The sequence below is a fragment of the Eurosta solidaginis genome, chromosome 2 (assembly GCF_040869045.1).
Source record: "Eurosta solidaginis isolate ZX-2024a chromosome 2, ASM4086904v1, whole genome shotgun sequence".
Taxonomy (NCBI): Eukaryota; Metazoa; Arthropoda; class Insecta; order Diptera; family Tephritidae; genus Eurosta; species Eurosta solidaginis.
Window position 1 is genome coordinate 84,185,579 of NC_090320.1, and position 22,818 is coordinate 84,208,396.

The 22,818-nt window shown below is 40.7% G+C and overlaps 1 protein-coding gene across 4 annotated transcripts in view; it reads right to left on the bottom strand.

Moving 5' to 3' along the window:
• The window catches only part of Edem2 (ER degradation enhancer, mannosidase alpha-like 2), a 479,713-nt gene that overhangs the window by 139,599 nt on the left and 317,296 nt on the right, over positions 1 to 22,818 (bottom strand). For 3 of the 4 annotated variants that reach the window (XM_067765952.1, XM_067765953.1, XM_067765950.1), the window contains 2 exons: positions 4,756 to 5,550; positions 4,436 to 4,698 (listed from right to left, as the gene is read on the bottom strand). In XM_067765952.1, the coding sequence (XP_067622053.1) occupies positions 4,436 to 4,698; positions 4,756 to 5,550 (1,058 nt within the window). The remainder of the gene's footprint in view (positions 1 to 4,435; positions 4,699 to 4,755; positions 5,551 to 22,818) is intronic. The other variant, XM_067765951.1, reaches the window with a different exon arrangement.

Below are 22,818 nucleotides of genomic sequence, written 5' to 3' on the forward strand. Positions count from 1 at the left end.
AATTTTCTTAGATAAATTACTTTTCTGGTCGGATACCAGTTCAGAATATGGTTTCGTTAAATTAAAAAAAAAATCATATAATTACATTATTTAATTTTTGAGCTAATTACAGTATTTAACTATTCATCAGAAAATGTTAACACAAATAATAAATATATATATATATCGCTTATAAATGTGAAACAAGAAGTATTTTAAAAGTGATTTATTTATTTTCCATATTTTTTATAGCAACGTGGAGTGAAACCCACGGGTATAAGCTAGTGGTTAATAAATTCATCATAAAATTTTAAAAAATGTTCTAAGGAATTATTATCGGGTATTTGTAAACTGATTGCTTCCTATTTCTACTAGTAATATTTTTCGAAAAATCGCAAAGAAACAACACAGTTAACGGATGTAAATTCGATTTGGGAGCAAAATGGCTGCAATTGTCAAAAAATTTGTCAGTCGAACAAACATCTTGTGATTGAATCATGGGTGTGTACTCTGTTAGTTGCTGTGAATCACATGTATAAATTGAAAATATTTTCACTTCGTTTTGGAAAATTAAAAAATTAAAATTAGAAAATTAAACTCGCGTAAAGGTCTATCGCTGTTTAATTTTTTATACAATGTGTGATAATCGTGACAAGTTATGTTATATCTGTGGTCTGTGCGTTGACAGGACACATCGCGTAATATTAGAGACGAATAAAGCCGTGAAAGACGCGTTTACCAATGCAACAAGCGCCGTTTACAATTTTCAACCCCAATGGTTTGGCATCGTCAAATTTTCCATAAGGAAGAAGATTGCTATTTCTGCCAAACAAAAACCGTTGGTCATCACTATAAAACCCACGACCGCATAAAGTATGCTTATGTAGGAACCGTATCTCGCCCAATAAAGGAAGAAAAAACGAATACTCATGTTGCAACTCTTGAATCGAAAAATGCATTGGAATATGAAGAAGATTCTGACGGTTCAGAAATTGACAAGAAATTTCCTTCAACTGGGGTTCTAACAAATGAAGATTTTCGTTACCTTATGCGTGATTTAGGAGTATCTTGGAGGCAGACAGAAATTTTGGGCTCCAGGCTGAAACATTGGAATATTGTGGAAAAGAACTTTAAGGCTACATTCCCGAGGGATGACAACATACCGTTCTTCGAAAAAATATTCCGAGCTAACGACGTCAACAATCAACTTGTTTACTGTTCAGATATAGATGAGCTCTTTGTTTGTCTTGATCACAAACACCAACCAGAAGAGTGACGTTTATTTTTGGACGGTTCGTGCAAAAGTAAGTGTTTTATCGAAAATGTCTTTACAACTGGAAAAAAGTTTACATACGTAATTTTTATTTTATCTGTTAATTTATTAGGTTTGAAAGCTATCCTACTGCATAACGAGAACCAGTTTCCATCAGTCCCAATAGCATACGCTACCAACATGAAGAAACGTATGCCGCAATGAAGAAAATTTTACACTCCATAGATTATGATAAGCATCAATGGCCAATTGTTTGTGATTGGAAAGTTCTGACAATTCTTTTCGGAATGCAAGGAGGATACACAAAATATCCTTGTTATCCGTGCGAATGGGACAGTCGATGAAAAGATAATTTCAAACTAAGTGAATGGCCGTGTAGGAAAACACCTGAAATAAGAAAAAAAACGTCGTTAACATTCCACTCGTTCAGAACGATAAAGTAATTTTGCCACCGCTACACCTCAAGTTGGGATACATGAAGCAGTTTGTCAAACGACTTGACAAAACCAGCGAGCCTTTTTTGCACTTGAAAGCCGTGTTTCCAAAACTAAGTGACGCAAAAATCAAGGAAGGTATGAAAATAGTTTTCAATTTATACAACTGATTCACAGCAACTAACAAAGTACAGACCATTCTATCAAATATATATCTTTTAATATCTTAATATCTTTTTATTAATTTTCTTGTTTACAATAAGCGTCGTAACTTAAACATTTATCAGCCGATTTTGATAAAACATGACTTTTCTTACTCGGGATATATAGATCTTTCAGAATGAATATGATATGTTACATAAAAAAGACGGTGAACTGTGAAAAACGGGGAAAAAATGGGTAGATCTTAGATAACTTTTGGAAAATGTCCCAATTTTTGTTGTATAAAGTATAAACAAATATACATCAGCTTGAAGCTTGAATCTTCTTCTTTCCAAAACCGTAAAGCAATCGTTCAAAACATGACGACGTTATGATTGTTGGAGTGCGCGCAGTAGACGAAAAACGGGTTTTAGACAATAAAAAAATATGGAGGTGTTAGACAATTATGAAACACATTATCATGATGTACCCGTCAAGGCCTACAACGTACACTAACTAGGTGACTTCAAAAGTGTTTTGAATCTTTTTTTGTAGCACTGTGTAATTGAGTTTTGTGTTCTATCAACCGTATGCTAAATATTCATAATAAATGGCTACATTTACTCGTCTTCAGTTGTACACAATGATGCAGCAATATAATAAGAAAACTTTTGACGAAAAGTTAGAATTTGTGCATAATTACTTATTGTTACTGAACTATAATAATTCTGAAGAGGAAGAAATTTTACATCAGATTTCATTCGTAAAGTAGTAGATATACTCAGATATATCTACAACAAGGTGAGGTGAAAACCCTACCTAAAAATGTATTTATTGGAAATCGGGAGTGAAATACCTTTCCTTTGATACCCTTATTGGCATATGTCAAGTACTTTTTTTACTTTAAAAAAGTGGCAACCTTTTGAAAACATCCTCAGTGGCAACACCTATGTGAAAAACCTTAAAATGTAATACTATATCGATGTAAAAAAATTTGATTCAAATCAGTTAAGCCGTTTCCGAGATGTCAGTGGATATACAAAGAAATATAAAAAAGGTGAGGTGGCAACCCTAAGTGGCAACTCTACATAAAAATGTCAATAGAAATGCGGAGTAAAATACCTTTCCTTTGATACCCATATTGATATATCTCATGTAATGCCAAAAAATAACCCCGGGTCCATCCGAAACCGGAGCCCGATCCATAATAATTCTGCGCGGAACACCGTGAATTTACTCCCAAATATTTCCTTTCATAACAATGAAGTAAGACAACCACTTTTTGAACAGAACTAACTGCTGTTTTAATTTTGGCCAGCTAGATTGATCAAATACTCCACCGTGCAAGCCCAGCTTCAAATTCAAATTAAATCTGAAGCAAAACTAAAAAAACACATATTGCTTATTCACGGGATTTTTTTTTCAAATATGAGCTTGAGCTGTAAAAAAAATAAATGCTGATAAAAAATTCTTTGCTGGCAAAGCAAAAAATTTATAAATTTAATTTTTTTCAGTAAGCAATTCCAACCCTGGTTAGAAAAATATTTTTCCATTATTGAAGATATACTGTTTAATTGATTCAACATTTCAAGTTAAATTGTTGAAAAATTAAAATACCTTAAACGCCGGGGCTAACATCATCCATGGAAATAAAATACAAATATAGTAGACGCTCACAAATTAGAACCCCTTTGTTTTTAGGGTGATTCTAATTTCTGAAGGTTTTTTTATTTGTATAAAACCTTAAAAATTAAGTCAATTTGCAATAAAAAACTACAATGAAATTTTGTCTTATTCAATTGTATAAGAAAACAAAATAACAATCCAGTACAATACATATCACATGTTTTTTTATTTAATATACATACATATATGTATATATACGTTAAATATAAAAAAGGATCCAAAAAACAAAAACTCCAATTACAATAAATATATTTTTTTATTAAAAGTACATAAAAGATCGATATAAATACATTAAAAAAGCCAAAAATTAATCAAAAACTTCACAACTAATATTCAGCCGTGTGCAATAATTTTATGTTAGCCGCATGATAAGAACAGCGTTTAAAATTGATGGTGTATTCGATTTGATATACATAGCTGATTGCAGATGGCACCACATCAAACTCTAGGGTTAACCGCTTCCCTTGAACACCTTTGTCAAGCTTTTCCAAGATCTGAACTTTGGTTTCCAAGCACAAAGTATTTTACGTTGGCATTTCAACGAATTGCTTTTACTTTTAAACAAACAATGCCAAAACACGTGCACGCGTATCGAATTTCACACAAAAACTAACAAAAAATGTACAGACCGCGACGAAAATCCAACGACTACCGAGCGTAACATGACTAAATTGGGGATTCCCCTTGTATATATATTTTGCAACAAAAAACAAAATACGCTCAAAAATTAGAATTTTCTTTCTGAAATTGCCATAAGCTATTTTTTTTCATACATAGCATTCCGCTATTGTAAACAACTTTTTTCTGGGTTTCTTCACATGTCACCAATCCCCTTGAAGCCCCACTTATACAAAAATCTGTCGTAATATTAACCCCCTAAATTGATAACTAAAATAAACATAAAATCGAAAAGAAAACTTACGTTATAGAAACTATGAAAGAGGCGCACCTTGCCATCACCTAAGGACACCATGGTAATGCCCATATCATAAATAGCCCGCAAGTGGTCAGCATTACTACCCTGAAAATCCAGCGCACGAAGGCGTTTCCCAGATAGAGGACGAGGGCAGGAACCCGTTATTAAATTGCGTAATGGCTTACGCACCGTTTCTGGAAGAAATCTATTAGAGTTGGGGCATGTTCGCATAAAATCCAAAACGTTGTGTTCGCCACTTTGCCTAAAATCTGTAATTTGTACAAAAAGTTAAATAATGTTATTTTAAACATGTGAATTATTAATACTGAAGCTTGCATTTCCCAGTTGAGCAATAGTTAGAGGTAATAAGTGTGCTTCTGTAGTGAAAACAAATTCGTCAACGTCAACTAATAAATCTTGTGGCTCCGAAAATAGTAAATACAAGTACTTAAATGTTTCCGACAACACAAACGAATCCATACGATCCTCATGTTTTCCTGTACGAACATCATTAACAGCTGCATATCCACAAGGAACTTTTGCATATTTTTGTAATGTTTTTAAAGCCTTTTTACCAACTTGAAGGTAATGATGGTCCCCGGTTGCACGAAAAAGAAAATATGTGGATTCAATAAACTCTGGGCGCAGGTGGTGTTGTGCCCAATGTATTTGAAAATCGACTGTGAAGGCTTCAGGAATGAATGTGTGCATTTGCATTACTTGATAAAGCATCTCATGTGTTTGAACAGCTGGTTTTATGTCACCTGATAGCACTTGTAAACCAGGCCAAAATGCTAACAATGAATCCATGAAATTGCGTGACTTCGCATGAGGTCTATGCATTAATACATCCAATAGCATTGGGCCTTCGCTTACATATTTCATAACTGCATTGTAATGGCGATTAAATCGTACCAAATATTTGTCATCGCCAAGTAGAACATATGATTTAAATAGGTATTCATAATACGAATCAATACCAGCGCCAACTCCCGAATCACGTCGTACCCAATCGCCGGAATGTACGTTTAGAACAGTTCCCATTAAATCAGAACCCCTATGTCTCAATTTCCAAAGCGCGTCCATGGCAGTATGTGCAAGTGCTTCAAATACAGGGTCACCTTTAATGTAATAAGTTCAATAAATGTTATACATTCCTCTGATGGCATAAGTGGGTTTACAAGTGAATGAAAAAATGCAAAATAACCAAGAAGTCTAGAAGTATAGAGAACCGCCAACAGCGAATAACGGCAGACAATAAACCATCAAATCACTGGTAGGTTATTCAGAACAGGGTTAATTTAGCTGGAAATTCGCTAATTTTAACGGAAGAAAGACTTCTATTTTGAAACTCTTGTGAAATTTTAACCAAAACAACGTGTCTTTTTCATCATCTTCAGGCAGGTTATGTAGTGATTTACCTATCACTAGTTTAACACCTGCCATCGCTGCTGTTGGCTTTCTCTATAGCTTCAAGTTTATCTGTAAATGACCATAAAGAACATCCAAAATTTTACCCTCATTTTACACTCTTAAATTGTTACTTTTGAGCTGGATAACTTAAGAGTTCTGCAAAAGAAGCCTATAAGACGTTCAGCTGGCAAGCTTCAAGTCTGCCAACACTGTCTCCTCAACACAATTCTATAGGCATATATGGCTGCTCTTTGATGTGCACCCGAAGTTTAATATTAGGGACTTCGTGGAACGGATGTCTCATTGGCACTGATCTCTGTATCGCAATACGACCAGAAAAACGATTCCAATGCTATTAAATTATAGCATATGTATCTCCACTTTGACCGTTATTTGAGATTTAGGCATCTGAAAGGATTTAACGTTAAGTCTTATAGCATACCTCCACCTAGAGCTATAACTGTTAACATTTATTAAATCTCATATTTTAACCTGCACTGTCTCCACTGTGGTTTTATTTTTTCATATTGAAAAAAATATAAATTGGGGTCACGTGCACAGTTTCAATTTTTGTGAAATTTTCAGCCACCAAAAAAATTTATATTTTTAAATTAAACACATACGTTTTCACATGCTTTACAACGCAAAAACATATATTAATATTCTATTTGGATACATTTCTTTGTTTTACTCACGTTTAGCAATAAAAATCTAAACTTGAAAATCTTGAAAAAAATCTGCCATGCATGAATTTAAAAACTGCTGCTACCTTAAAACATTTTCCTTTCAAAGAATTAAATGACGTGAATTTCAGGATGCCATACCTGAAATATTGCAATGATTGAAGATTTATCTTAAATCTTCTTTGTTTCGATATTTAATTTTGTTTGATAAAGCTTGCAAGATTTAACGTTAAATCCTTTTAGATGGCTATATCTCGAATAAATATCTAAGTGGAGATATTGTAACGAAACTTTCCCATGCCCCGATGCTTCTTAAATAATTGCTGGGGTATACTCGCCGTGTCCAGGGTTCCGTACAATAAATTTATACTTTGGGGCTCTTTTCCAAGTCGTACAATTCACTTTATTTAACTTACTTATCTATTTACAACAAAATGTATGCCTAAAATTTCATTAAAGTTCAATTATTCACGTTGTTGTTGTTGTATCAGTGGTTCGCCACATCGAATGGGTGCGACCGATCACAAATTGTCATCAATATCCTCTAACGGGAGTTCAAGGAAACTTGCTGTTTCAACACGGGGGGGGGGGGGGGGGGGGGACCATAATGTAAGGGGTGTTAGAAGGCGTTGGTTCCACATTACAATTAAAGAGATGGTCGGTGTCATGTGGGGACACATTGCAAGCAGGGCATACATTTTGTATATCGGGTTGATTCTGGATAGTAAGAGTTTAACCTGTTAAGGTACGTTCACACCGGTAACGAAATAGCAAAGTTGTATAACAACTGTTTTAAAACAATTGCAACTTGTTATACAACCAAGTTATCTAATTCGTTTGATCTTTACCGACAACCTCTGGGTAACATGTAACCTATAAAAACAGAAAAAAAGTTACACAACATCGTGTTATACAACATTTTTCAGTTGAATTTCTAACAAGTTACATAACATTGGTTATATAACTGTTTGAACACGTTTTGTTACTGGTGTGGACGCACCTTTACAGTATCCAGATCGAAGTTGAGCTAGAGTGACTCGCGTTTCCCTGGGGAGTGTGCGTTCCGCTTCCACTAGTTTTGGGTACTGTTCTTTGAGTACTGGACTCACCGGGCAATTCCTGGCATAAAGGTCCGACGCCTGTTTGTGGAGTTAACTGAAGACCTGCTTGTGTTTTTTGCTTCATACGGCTGAGTGGCACGGAGAGTGCTCAAGCCCCTGGGCGGTGTTGGCTCATCAATCAGATGTCTGCTGGAATGCCCAGGTTTCTGGGTATTTAACAGGAAATGTTTGGTTCAGGGACGGAAAATAATAATTATTTTTTTTCGGATTTGAAAAAGTCCTGGTCAAAAAATTGTCCTAGGTGAAAATGTTTGAGTTCCCAGGTATCCCTATAGTAATATCATGTCGAATCAAAAAAAAAAAAAAAAAAAAAAAAATAAATGTAAGGCGCGATAGCCTCCGAAGAGATCTAAGGCCGAGCTTATCTTCCAATTTGCGTCGTCCCTACAAACGGCCGGACGGGACCTACATGTTTTATGCCGATTCCGAACGGCATCTGCAAGGCAGATGAGTTTTCACTGAGAGAGGAATACACTCGGAGCGCTTGCCAGACACTGCCGAGGGGCGACCCCGCTTAGAAAAATTTTCTTCTAATTGAAAAACCTTATTTCTAAAATTTTGATGTTGCTTTGCCCGGCGTGTGAACCCAGGGCATACGGTGTGGTATGCGGAGCATGCTGCCATCACACCACGGTGGCCGCCGATGTCATGTCGAATCATGCATCCTTTTTATTTTTCGAACTTTTTCCATAAAAGTCCACATATAAAAGTAAAATCTGTATTTTTATTTTTTAGTCCGATAGAACTAGTCGAACTCGTGTAGGGTGGGTTTCGTCGAAGGCTGGGGTAGCACTCAGCCAATCCAGAGTCGAAAAAGGACACCTATTTCATTTTGAAATGAACACAGGTCGATTTGTTGTTGGTAGAACACACACTCACCGTTGCAGAGAGGTGGACCTGGCCGAGGAATAGAAGGTGGACTGTAACCGAAGGTTGGTGAGTCGGTGAATCGATGTCCCCAAACGACCGGAGGCCGGTGGAATCGATGTACGTCACAAGTGGACAGCTGGTAGATTGCAGCGTGCCGGTGGATATGGCTGGTGGACCGTTGGATCGGTTTCCAAGCAACCGAAGGTTGGTGAAACCGATACACGACGTAGGTTGACAATTTGGTGGATTCCGACGGATCGGTGAATACGGAGGGGGCTCGTTGGATCGATTTCCAAGCAACCGAAGGTTGGTGAAACCGATATAAATCCCTGGTTGACAGGTTGGCGGATTGCGGAGGGTCGGTGGACACGGCAGGTGGATCGTTGGATCGATTTCCAAGCAACCGAATGTTGGTGAAATCGATACAAGCCACTGGTTGACAACTGGTGGATTCCGGTAAGCCGGTGGACACGGCAGGTGGATCGTTGGATCCATTTCCAAGCAACCAAAGGTTGGTGAAATCGATACACGTCACCAATGAATAAGGTGGTGACTTCCGGTGAGGCGGGAGTTAGTTACTGAAACCAATTTATTCGGTGGTATCTTCCCGTAGATGGGGAGATGACTCACCAGTGTCGGAGGGAAACTGTGAGGTGGAAATTAGATCTCCTCACTCACTACTCCCTGGACACACCAAAAGGAAGCGAACAAGGTCGCCCACTTCGAACAGGATCTAAAGTACCAGACAAGGTAATGATATCCGCTCACACGCATGGGGTGCGGATCTTACCTTGCTGAAGGTTGAGCTCTCGCTAATCATGAAATGCAAATTATTTGTACTTAAGTCGAAATGTATATGACAGAGTTGAGAATTACACGGTCTTAGTTAGACGATCGGTGCGCGAATGAAATGCTTTCCCATTATTACTTGCATTTGTCCGTGCCAGTCATTCGCTTGCAGCCAGCTGTTACAGTGGTGGCGTATGTAATAGGGGCAGTGCATTGGTTACAGTGGGGTGCATGTAGAAAATACTTGTAATGCAGGTAAAACGGCATTACACTGGAACTTTTAAAAATAAAAATCCGGAAATAAAAGTTAAATCCGGACTTTTGTTTTTTAAGGCCAAAATAAAAGTCCGGCCTGATAACAACGGCTTATCCGAATTAAAAAAAATGTTTGTTTAGGATAAGCCGTTTCTTCGTTATCAAGCGGGACTTTTGCTTTAGTCTTACAAAATAAAAGTCCAGATTTAACTTTTATTTCCGGACTTTTATTTTTAAAAATCCGAGTTTAACTAGTTCTTTCCGACTCAAAAAATAAAAATCCGAAAATAATTTTTATCTTGATCAAAATATATTAAAATTCCAAAATTAATAGTTTTGTAAGGAATTATATTATAAAGGGAATAACAGTTTCGGCCTCTGGTTAGGTTAGCATCTCATTTCTCTCCCTGATGTGGAGTATTCTCGCCTCATTATGTAGATGGTGCTCTGGGGCCATAAGAAGACAGCCTGTGACGGTTCTGAAAGCAGTGTTATGGCAGGCCTGCAGCTTCTTCGAGTGTGTAGTTTTTAGGCTTGGCGACCATATAGGGGACGCGTAGCATGCAATCGGCTGGCCAATTGCTTTGTAAGTGGTAATGAGCGTTTCTTTGTCTTTTTCCCAAGTACTGCCAGCAATGGATTTGATGATTTTATTACGGCTCTGGATTTTTGGTACAACTCCGGCTGCATTCTCATCAAAATGTAGATCCTGATCGAACGTCACACCCAAGATTTTGGGGTGTGCGACAGTCGGCAGTGTAGTGCCATCGACGTGGATTTTCAAAATGGTCGACATTTCATTATTCGGTTATTGGTATTCGGTGTCGGCGTGGCCTGGTTGGTAACGGTCCACACGAGTCCCGTTGGCGTGCTTGCTTACGTTGATATAATTATGCGTTTGTATTCGCTAACGGTCCACCCGGTCCCGTTAGCGCGGGTTATAGGATGCTTAAGTGACGTGCCTACGATAGCGTTCGTCGCTGCAGTCGCTGAGGACGCGCAGTTGTCGCTAACGCTGCTACTGCGTTGACGGTCGTGATTAGTATGTTGTCGCCGATGAACGCTTGGTTAGAATGGGTATGCGGCCACTGAGGACGCTCGTTGATGGCGCTCGGTTGCCGTTGGCGCTGGCTGTCGCGATTAGTATTTCGTCACTGAGGACTCTCGATGATAATGGATATGCGGCCACTGGGGACACTCGTTGACGACGCGTTGACGCTGCCGTCTGGGTTAGTATTTAGTCACTGAAGGACGCTTGAAATAAAAGGGTGTGTAGTCACTTCTCCGGCTGTCGTGATTAGTATTTTATTACTGAGGACGCTGACGCGGAGAGAGCCGTCGTTGTCGGGTGCCGCCTCGCGGTCGACCGTGGTGGGCCAGCGGCTGTATATGAGCGAGAAAGGATCGCAACACTAAAGTACAGCTTAGTGTGCGTCTACGTCGGGTGGTGATGTCCCGCATTGGTCAAAACATATTTACTGGCTATCACCATCCGCTCGTAGATTCGATTGTTAACCACAGCGCCGGGCTATACCTTTTGTTGAACGACGATGGCTCGGTAGCGATTTCGGGTCGCCTCGCGGTCGGCTGTGATGGGCAGCCTTAATGGTATAATGAGTGGGGAAAAATCACAACACTCACGTACTGCTCAATCTGCGTCTACGTCGGGTGGTGATGTCCCGCATTGGTCAAAACCTATTTATAAGAAAAATAATCATAAGTTATATAACCAATCGCTTGAACTGTTCGGACGTGTTGATTGTCGCTCTGATTTAGTTATTAAAAATATATGAACATAAATTAAAATATTCATTATCCGACCGCTTAATAATTGAAAAGTGACACACTGCTAAGTTTGATACATGATTTTATTAAGTGAACTTAAGTGAACTCAACTTAAATTAAAATAAACATTGTGCTACCACTTAATAATTAAAAAAGTGACACATTTGCACATAATCGTACATACATAATTGTTTACAATGCCGTGTGTTTGTGGATCTAAAGTCGATCGCAAAGATAGCGAGAAGGTTCAATGTGCCGAATGCCTCGAATTCTTCCACTTGGTTTGTGTTGGTGTTTCTCACGACGACTTGGATTATTATCTCAACACTGACAGCAGGTATTTTTGCAAAAGCTGTGCTAATGCTCGTCGCCTGTCCCTCCGAACTCCACCCACTACCCCTTGCCTAATCAACTTGAGCGAGAGTAATAATGAACAAGAGCAAGAACAAATTGAAGAAGTTAACGTATTCGATGAGATGACTCTGCAAAGTGTTTTTAACGAGTTGGTCGCTCTTCGTTCTGAATATGCTCGCGCAATAACTCTGATTAACGCTCTTAATAATGACAAGGAGAGATTGTTGGAAGTAACAAAAAAACCTGGAGTCGGAGTTGGGCTTGGTGAAAAAACAATTGCACGATAACAACGCCACCACTGCTGTTAATGCGCTCACTGTTGAAATGAATAACCGACGTCATAAATTTGCCAGCAATGATCTTTGCCGTGCTAACGTTAAGCAACAACAACAACAAGTAACGAAACAAGTGCAGTCCCGCTCTCGCAATAAGCCTCAGCGCTCTGCCCGCTTGCCTTTGGTTACAGGCAAAGATAGTGCTCTGCCCGCTATGCCAGTAGATACCAATAATTCTCTCGACATCTCTGGCATACAATCTGCTCTGCCGTCTTTGTTAGACGATGCCTCCACCTCTGCTCCCACCCTCGACTCAACACAAACATTATTACCCACATATGCTAATGCCGTCGGCGCTGCAGCCTCTAATTTACTTTTGCAATCTTCGTCAACCATCACCAATGAAACAATGCAACCAACATTACCAACCAACGTTAATACCGACACAGCTGAAAATAATAGCTTGCCCAGTAAGGCAAATAACAACAAACCCAGTAGGGCAAATACCAGCATGCCCAGTGGAGAAAGTTTGCATAATATGGTTAGAGGTAGTAATACATCGAACGAGTTGGAGGTAGCATTTCGCAATGAATGGGTACATTTGTCCTCATTTAGGACCTCGGTTACCGCTGCAAATATCATCGACTATGTTGCGAAGAGTGCTGCTATTAATGCGAATGAAATTTCATGTTTCGCTTTGGTGAAGAAAGATGTGGCTCCGGATTCGTTAAAACGTATAACATTCAAATTGGGAGTACCGCCTAATTATTATAGCAAGCTGTTCGACCATACGCTTTGGCCATCTGGAGTGAACGTGAGACCCTTCCGGAATTTTCTTTAATTGGGGGAATAAGCTCCGGAAATCTATTACCATCCTCCCAAGTACCGAGCTCAGTATTATGTCCTAGCATTAAATATTCTCTGTACTACCAGAATGTGAGTGGCATGCGTAGTAAATCCCTCCAGTTTCTTCGCTGCACATCATTTCATGAATTTGATATTATCGCCATCGCCGAGACTTGGCTTACTGAAAATTTTTCATCGTCTGAATATTTCGATATCTCGAGGGGGCGGTGTTTTATTGGCTATTAGGGCTGACTTTTGCAGCCAAATGATAACATTGCCTCATGCCAATGGTTCATGTGAACAGATCTGTTTGTGCATTAAAATGTCATGTAACAAATCTTTATTTATAGTATTATCCTATATTCCACCCAATAGCAATATAGAATTATATAAGCATATACGAGCATTTGGATAATCTCATATATATTACTGATATCGCTAAGGATAATGGTGAAGTAGTTTATCTTGGTGATTTTAATTTATGTAATATTTCCTGGCTTAATAACAACAGAACTCTAGTTCCAGTAAATCTGAAGTCAGACATTGATTTGTTTTTTACGAGTACACTGTTATCTAATGGGTTTAGTCAATGTAACGCCGTATTAAATAGCGGTGGAAAAGCGCAAGATCTGGTGTTTGTATCAAGTGACCTTAAGGCTATCTGTAGTGAACACTTTTCTCCTTTTTGTTAAATTGCGTCTCTGTTCAAGGCAGCTCGAAATTGTTTGTATGCGCTTCATATATTCCTCCGTCTAGTGCGGATTCTGTATATAAATCGCATGTTGACAATATTGTTAGTTTAAAACATACACATGATGGTAGTAACTTTTGTATCTTAGGCGACTTTAACTTACCAAATATCGAATGGTCTTATGTTGACAATAACTTTGCTCTACTTCTTAAAAATGTAAATAGTTGCGCTGAAATTCTCCTCACTGATAGTCTTTTAAGTGTCAATCTCTTCCAGATAAATAGCTTCAGAAATCAGTTATCAAGAACACTTGATCTTATATTTATTAACGATAATATTAATTATTCCCTAACTGAATGTCTGGGTCCACTGTCGTGTTCCGGTATTCACCATATCCCGCTTGTTTTGGGTGTTGAATTTTATAATTTTGAAAGCATTGTTCCAGATAATGCTACTCCTAGTTTCTCATTTAGGCGTGCGAAATTTGCTAATATTTCCCGAGAAGTTTCTCTAATTGATTGGGAAGCTATTTTTTCTGGAAGTGATCTCTCACGCTGTTTCAATGCCTTTAAAGGCCTTATCAATGATATTTGTAGTAACAATATTCCGCGGAAAATTAAAAAGTGTTACAAAATTCCTTGGTATACTACTGGGCTCAAGCGGCTAAAGAATTTGCGGAATAGATTTTTTTAAAAATTCAAGACTACAAAGTCTTGGGTGTTTAAAATCAAGTACATTCGCTACAACAGGAAATTTAAAGCGTTAAGTAAGAGGCTGCGTATTAATTTCACTCGAAACTTCGAATCTTGTATCAAAGATAACCCTAAAGCTTTTTGGAATTATGTAAAATCCAAAAAAGCTACCTCGAGTATTCCCCCGTCAGTGTTTTATAGGGGGTTTCATACCTCTTCACCTATGGAGTCGGCTAATCTTTTTGCAGACTTTTTTCACTCCAATTTTGTTACTCAGCCAGTTAGTGTTTCTGAGTCCTCCTCAATGGTAGACTCTCCCATCAACTTCGGGGCTCTTACTCTTTCTCTAGATGACATTGTTGATGGAATCCGGAACCTCAAGTCGTCTTCCCAGACAGATATTGACGGGTTATCGTCTTATCTCTTTAAAAATTGTCTGATTCTAGCCACCCCGCTTCTTTTAATCTTCAACAAATCTTTCGAGTGTGGTGAGTTCATTGATGCTTGGAAGATAACCTTCATATCCCCCATTTTTAAAAGTGGTAATAAAAACAATGTTGCCAACTATAGACCAATTGCGAAATTATCTACTATCTCTAAACTTTTTGAGTTTGTTGTAAAACAAAAAATTAGTTTTGCTGTCAAGCAATTAATTAGTGATAGTCAACATGGCTCATTGCCTGGTAGATCCACGGTTACAAACTTAGCAATTTTTTCTGAATTTTGCCTTGCAGCCTTCAACAACCGTCTTCAAGTCGACACGGTTTATACGGATTTCTCCAAAGCGTTTGATAAAGTAAGTCATCAAATCTTGATATCCAAACTGGCCAGATTGGGCTTTCACTCTATATTTTTGTCTTGGATTAAGTCCTACCTTCACTCACGCAAATGTGTAGTTGTTGTTGACAATACTCACGCCAAGCCTTTTATTTCATCATCAGGAGTACCCCAAGGCAGCATTTTGGGGCCACTGCTTTTTGTAATTTTTATTAATGACATTTCAGCCTGCTTTCAGCATTCCCACTTTTTGCTATACGCTGATGATCTGAAGGCGTTTACAACTGTTTCTACTCCTTCTGATTCAGAAAATATTCAGTCTGATCTGAACAACGTCGCTGATTGGTGCCGTAATAATAATCTGCCTTTAAATATTGGTAAGTGCTTTCACGTAACCTTCTCTAAGTCTCGTGGCACAATTTCCACTTCATATTATATTAACGGCTCTCGTCTGTCCACACGTACTGAGATTTCTGACTCAGGCGTAGTTTTCGACTCGCAGTTTTCGTTTACCACTCACATAACCTCGATAATTGCTAAATCCTATTCGGTTTTGGCTTTTATTCGGCGATTTAGCTCGGACTTAACAGATCCTTATACTCTTAAGTTGCTGTTTACGTCTCTCGTACGCTCTAAGTTGGAATATGCTTGCTTTATCTGGAGGCCTTATCATGACTGCCATATCAAAAGGCTCGAGCGAGTCCAAAAAGTCTTTTTATGGTTTGGCCTGCGGTCTCTGAACTTTTCTGAGCCGATTCCCTCTTATAATGCCAGATGTGCACTCATTAGCCTTCAATCACTTCAAAGTAGGAGGACCATTCTTTCTCTTACTTTTGTCTATGATATTATTAATGCTGTGATTGTTTCACCACGTTTACTCGAGAGTATTTGTCTCCATATACCCCCTAGATCACTTCGAAATTGGGATATGTTTTATATTGATTGCGCCCGGACCCTCTATGCCTCTAACGCTCCCATTTTTAGAGCACTGAGGGAGTTCAATACTATCTCAAATTCTTTGGTCATTGACTTTTCTTTGCCAAAGACCACCTTCAAATCTTTGTTGACTTTGATCGCGTTGTTATAACTTTGATCGCGTTACAGTTGACTCATTACAGCAATACGACTTTTTAAAAGCCAATTATTTTGCAATTAATGATTTTCTAAACTCAGCTGATTGGTTATTTCTGAACACACCAAATAGTCCGCTGTTGTCTTATAAAAACTTTCACTTGCTACTAACTCAAGCAATACCAAAAAATGTTCCGCTAAAACGCAATAAACCACCTTGGTTTAATAAACGTTTATGTAATCTAAAAAATAAAAGGAACAAAGCCTTTAAATGTTTCAAATTAAGTCAAAACGAGAGGGACTTTCAATACTTTGAGCGACTTCGTATTGACTTTGATTGCCTTCACAAATTTTTGTTCAAGCAGTATATGTTTAAAGTTGAATCAGGTCTCAAATCTTATCCATCATCTTTCTGGCAGTACATTAATTCAAAAAGAAAGTCAAATGAATTTCCAACTACATTTGTGTTTAACGGGTTAGTTTCTGATAACCCACAGGCTTCATGCAATCTGTTCGCTGAATTTTATCAGGGGGTCTTTGAAGTGCACGACAATCAATCTCTTCCTACTACGGCTTTCCCATCATTGCCGCCGATATCAACGTTTGTTGTGGACGAGTGTGATGTGACTCTTGCGATTTCGAACCTTAAGTTCAGCACAAAGTTGGATAACGAGGGACTTTGTTCCGCAGTTTTCAAAACTTGTTCACAAGCTTTAGTGGGTCCAATTATTTTATTGATGACTGGAAGGTGTGCTCTTTACACCCAATTTTTAAATCAGGTGACCGACATAACATTTGTAACTATAGGCCTATAGTGAAACAGAGCACAGTGGCAAAGTTGTTTGACAGTGTCATTCAATCAAAACTTTATCTTCACGTACGTAATATACTTCATCCCTGCCAGCACGGTACTAATCTACTCCTAGTCACGCACGAGATCGTTAAGGTATTCAATTGCCAACTTGATGTGATATACACAGATTTCTCTAAAGCCTTCGATAAGGTAGACCATGAAGTTTTGTTGCATAAATTAAAAATGTACGGCATTACTGGTCAGATACTGAAATTTTTCTCTAGTTTTCTTAGAGGTAGGAAACTATTTGTGAAAATAGGCTCCACCACGACCAGCACTTGTGTTAATGGCTGGTCAGGTATTCCGCAAGGAATATATTATTGTTTCTACTATTTATTAATGATTTACCCTTTCACTTTAAATATGCGAATTGTTTAATGTTTGCTGACGATGTCAAACTCTTTCTGAAAGTTGATAGTACCTCTGATAGCATTAAGTTGCAGCATGATTTAACTTCTTTCGAAGCGTGGTGTAGTTTAAATCATTTATATTTAAATATCACAAAATGCTCTATAGTAACATATGCTATGAAGCCGGATATTGTTCTCTTCAACTATCAGTTGGATACTAATGTGCTTAATCATCTGCCGGATATGATGGACCTGGGTGTGATATTTGACACCAAGCTCTCTTTTAATAAACATATCGATTTTATAACCTCCAAACCGTTTGCACTGATAAGTTTCATTCAAATAAATACTAGGGATTTTAGAAACCTAAATACCTAAATACGGTTAGAATATTGCTCCTTCGTTTGGAGTCCGTACTACGATCTATACTCAGCAAAAATTGAAAGAGTTCAGAGAGTCTTTACGAAATATGCTTTATATAAAACTAACTTCGAAGGTGGTCGTCCGCCTTACATTGGCAGAAGGAAGCTTCTCGGTCTGCAGTCTTTACATGACCGAAGAATATGCTGCTCATTACTATTTGTATATAATGTAATTAACCATAATATCGATTGTGATCACATAAAGGCTTTGTTCAATGTTTATATTCCCCCAGGATCGCTAAGAGGTAATCGCTTATTTGCTGATTCAGTTAGTAAAACTAATTACTCGTTGAATGAACCCATTAATAGGTGTATCCGCCTTTGTAATAGTTACGCTAATGTTATTGATCTCAATTCAAGTTTTTATACGTTTAAATTAAGCTTGTTTACACTATTTAATTAAATTTGTTATATTTATACTTATGTGATAAACTGTCTAGTCTGTAAGTTTATAAATCAGTAGATTGAAATTATATAAATAAATAAAATAAATATAATGTAGTTTATGAGCATGGAGCTTTAGCTGCATTTGACAGGCGCGGGCAGTTGGCAACGCGCATGTCAAATACAGCTGCGGCCCACGTCACGCAATAAAAACGCCAGATACAGACATTATAATTTTGGCAGTGCCTAGCGTGGACATCTTTCTTTAACCTTCAAAAAAGTACTCTTGAATTTAAAATTGTATAATACTTGTGTTTTTAATTCCTTGCAATCCGGGAAAATAAAAAGTAAAACCCGCAAACCAACCATTTCGGGCATTATTAAGAAGGCACATATATGAAGGCGGCGCCCTCATATAATCTCAGTGGCGGGCTATGTCATTTGATGGCGTCGATGGCTCTGTTCCTGGCGCGGTTGGTTGCGCCGGCATCGCTTTCACTGCGTTCAAATGCGTTGATATGGCGGCTCACGGTTTGCGGTGGCGGAACGGCTGTGCGCAACCTAAAGCTTGACAAGTTGGTTGTGTATTTGTGTAGTTGGCTCGATGTAGGCATGGTATGTTTTTAATTCGCTGATGTTCGCTTTTTTCTCTTTCCCTCCGTTGATTTTTCCTAATTGGACGATAAGTACCTCGAGATTCGGTACGGACCATCGTATTTGGGTGCCAGTAGCGCGCTCAGTAGGATTCTCTTGGGGTGTATAAGTTGCAGTGAATTGCTGTCGTACCCCGATCTCTTGGAGGTAACGTTTCCATATGGTGCTGGTGAATTGCACGCCGTTTTCCGAGATGAGTATTTTGGGCACGCCGAATCTTGCGATGATTTGTTCCCTGAAAGCACGGCGAAGACCCTCTGCCGTGACTCGCCTCATCGGAACTCTACCCATTTGCTGAAACTGTCGAAGAACACCAATAGCATGGTATTACCGTGAGTGGAGCGTGGTAGGGGTCCAACGAAATCGACGCAGACCGTGGCGAATGGCTCCTGTGCTACCTGCGAGAGCATTTTCCCGGCTGGCTTCTGTTGCCCCTCCTTATACTACTGTCACGACTCGCATTGGCGTACGTACGACTGATGTAGCGAAACATCCCTGGCCAATAATAGCGGTTGGCGATCCGTGCTACAGTCTGGTGAATACCCATATGTGCATCGCTTGGTGTGTCGTGGTTCTCTTGTAGTACACGCTGTCGGAGCGGGGTTGGCACGCACAATTTCCACGGCACTGTATCCTCGTCGTGGGATCTGCATGGGATGTGACGGTAGAGTTGTCCGCCCACTAACACATAGTCGGCGTACTTCTCCGGGTTGGTGTGTACTTCATCGACGCGTTGCTGCCACCACTTGCATTGTAGGTTTGTTTTCGTGGCCTATAGTAGGGTCTCCAATGGCTGCCGGGACAGTGCGTCCGCCACCATATTTAGTTTCCCTTTCCTGTACTCAATATCAAAGGCGTGTTGTTGTACTTCCAGGGCCCATCGTGCGATGCAGCCTGAAGGGCTCTCCATGGAATTCAGCCACTTCAGCGCCAGGTGATCGGTTATTACGTTGAATCGGTAGCCTTCAAGATAAGGCCTCATTTTGCGAATTCCCCATACGATGGCCAGGCACTCCTTCTCAGTGGGTGAGTAGTTCACTTCTGCTCTATTTAATTTCCGACTAGCGTAGGCAATCACTCGCTCGCCGTCGTCCAAGTCTTACGTCAGTACTGCTCCCAGGCCGAAGTTGCTTGCATCCATCTGTAGAGTAAATTTCTTCGCGAAGTCTGGGCATGCAAGTATAGGGCCTCAGTGAGCTTCTGCTTGAGGGTTTCGAATACCCCTTGCTGTTCATCTCCCCGCCTCCAATATTTTCCCTTCTTGAGACACGCGGTGATCGACTGGCTTAACGTGGCAAAGTCGGGGACGAAGCGGCGGTACCAGTATACTATCCCCAGGTATTGGCGTACATCTTTGACGTTGGTCAGTGCTTTCAGCTCCTGGATGGCGGCAACTTTCTCGGGATCCGTGTGAATTCCCTTGTCGCTGACTACGTGTCCCAAGTAACGTAGCTCCTACTTGAAAGCGGTGTACGGGCGGCTATATGGTTCGAACGGTATCTGCCAGTAGCCGTTTTTGAGATCCAGGCTACTGATGTATTTCGCCCGCCATAGTTTATCTAGTATGTGTTGTATCTTTGGCAAGGGTTATGCATCTGGTACTGCTCGCGCGTTCAGCTGCCGATAGTCCACGCATAGTCGCCACTTGCCGTTCTTCTTCCGGGCTAACACGATCGGCGCGCTGTGTGGGCTACGAGATGGCTCGATGCATCCCTTCACAGTTTTCCTTCTTGAGACTCGCGGTGAGCGGCTGGCTTAACGTGGCAAAGTCGGGCACGAAGCGGCGGTATCAGTATACTATCCCCAGGTATTGGCGTACCTCTTTGGCGGTACTTTCAGCTCCTGGATGGCGACAACTTTCTCGGGGTGCGCGTGAATTCCCTTGTCGCTGACTACGTGTCCCAAGTAACGTAGCTCCTTTTGAAAAAATTGCATTTCTCAGGGTTTATTCTTAGATTGGCGCGCTGCAGACGTAGTAGTACTTCTCGTAAATTCTGTATATGTTCCTCCAAGGTAGACCCTATAACGATTATATCGTCCAGATAAGGGAAGGCGTGCGGTTCCATCTCCGGTCCAGCGCCCTCTGAAACGTTGCAGGTGCGAAATGTAGGCCAAACGGCATGACGCGCCATTGAAATAGACCGCGACCTGGTACGGTGAAGGCGGTGTACGGGCGGCTATCAGGTTCCAACGGTATCTGCCAGTAGCCGTTTTTGAGGTCCAGGCTACTGATGTATTTCGCCCACCGTAGTTTATCCAGTTTGTGTTGTATCCTTGGCAAGGGGTATGCATCTGGTACTGATCGCGCGTTCAGCTGCCGATAGTCCAAGCATAGTCGCCACTTGCCGTTCTTCTTCCGGGCTAACACGATCGCCGGGAGTTCGTCGATCTCAGCGTTGATGATGCTCTGCATTGCTGGATTGCGTGGGAAGTATCGTTGCTTCATTGGGTGGTCGTCTGTCACGTTGATCCTGTGCTCGGCCACGTTGGTCACCCCCGTCATCGTCTCGAACTCCCTGAGTTCCTCCGTCAAGAATTTACGTATGCGGTCTGCCTCGCTTTCATGGTTACCAGTTTGTGTGTTCCTGGTATCGTGATCTTGTTCGGGGTGTGCGATAAAGGCTGTCGCGCAGTGCTTTTGGTATAATTTTTGAATTTGGCTCCCATTGGTCATTTTACTGGGTTGGCTATTGGGTTCGTGCTCATTTGCCATGTTTCGGAGCACTCGAGTGTGACGCAGTTATTTCATTGTTGACAGTTCGAGTAAGCCACGTTCGCGGCGGCTTGTGTGATGGAACTGCCCCGATTTGTCCTGTCGGGTCTCTCGTCCCTGGCCTTCCTTCGTCTTGGGTGTCTTCTCTTGGTCTTCTTGGGGGGAGCGTCGTTCGTAGCAACCGGTTCGCTCCTATCCCTTGCCACTTGGGGTGTGGTAACACATGGTGTGGATGCGTTTTGCCTAAACGGGTCGGTCAAAACGATGTGACTCCCTCCGCAGGATACTGTGGCTCCCATGCCCTCTAGCGTGTCCAGGCCGATTATGATGTCATCAATGGCTGTGGGCATAACGTGAAATACGAAGTGGTGCGATGACTCGCCAAGGCGTACTTTCGTCCGGATGGCGTCGAAGATTTGACTGCTAGTACCGTCAGCAATGGTTGTTTGGAGGGCTGTGGTTACCCTTTCTCCGCCTCCTGAGTTCACCATGCGTTCTGCTACGACAGTTGATACGAAACTTCGCGAGGCCCCGGTATCGATGATGGCTTCGGCTGGTTGTCCGCCAAATTGGATTAGGGCGTAGACGGCCATGCTCCTGACGCATGGTTACTGGTATTTCGGCGCTGGTTCCAGTGGGTTCAATGCGCCTTGTCCTTGGTGAATCCCTTTTTCGCTTCCCACACGTCGATGTCGGCATTATATTGTTCGTACATCAGGCTGACCGCACTCCCAACAGAATAACCTTCTCGGAGTTTGGCACCTTCTGTATACGTTGTTCGGCGTGGTTTGGTCGTGTGGTAGTGTCCTTTTCACCTACTACGTGTCTCGCCATCTCCCGTCGTGGTACCTCTGACGTCCGTCGGTGGCCTTCGTGGATGCCTTCATAGTCTTCCGCGAGGGCGAGGAATTCCGCTAAACTGTTGAAATCCCGTCGGCGGATATATAGTAGATAATCCGGATGGCTGTTTCGAAATATCCTCTCTAGTAGCTGCTCGTTACTGTAGCCTGCGAGCCGCATAAAATTCTGTATTGGCAGCACATAATCCTTGAATTTCTCCCTTGCGTGTTGCCTCCGCTGTCGTATGTCGTCCTCCAGACATTCGAAACATCTCGCTGGTAAGAAAAATCGTAGGAAATCCCGCTTGAAGGCCGTCCAGTTGGTCCAGTGTTCGGTGTTGTTGCGGTACCACTGGAGGGCGGTGTTCCAAAGTAACTGTGGCATAGTTACTTACCATGTATACCTCCGCCAATTGTTCCAGCCGCTCTTTGAAGGCTACGGGGTCCCGTCCCCGATCGTATTTCACCGACCCATTCCGTACCTGGTCGATGACGTCTGCGATTACCAGGGCCGATGCCTGATTACCTTGGGCTATCACATCCTTGGGGTTT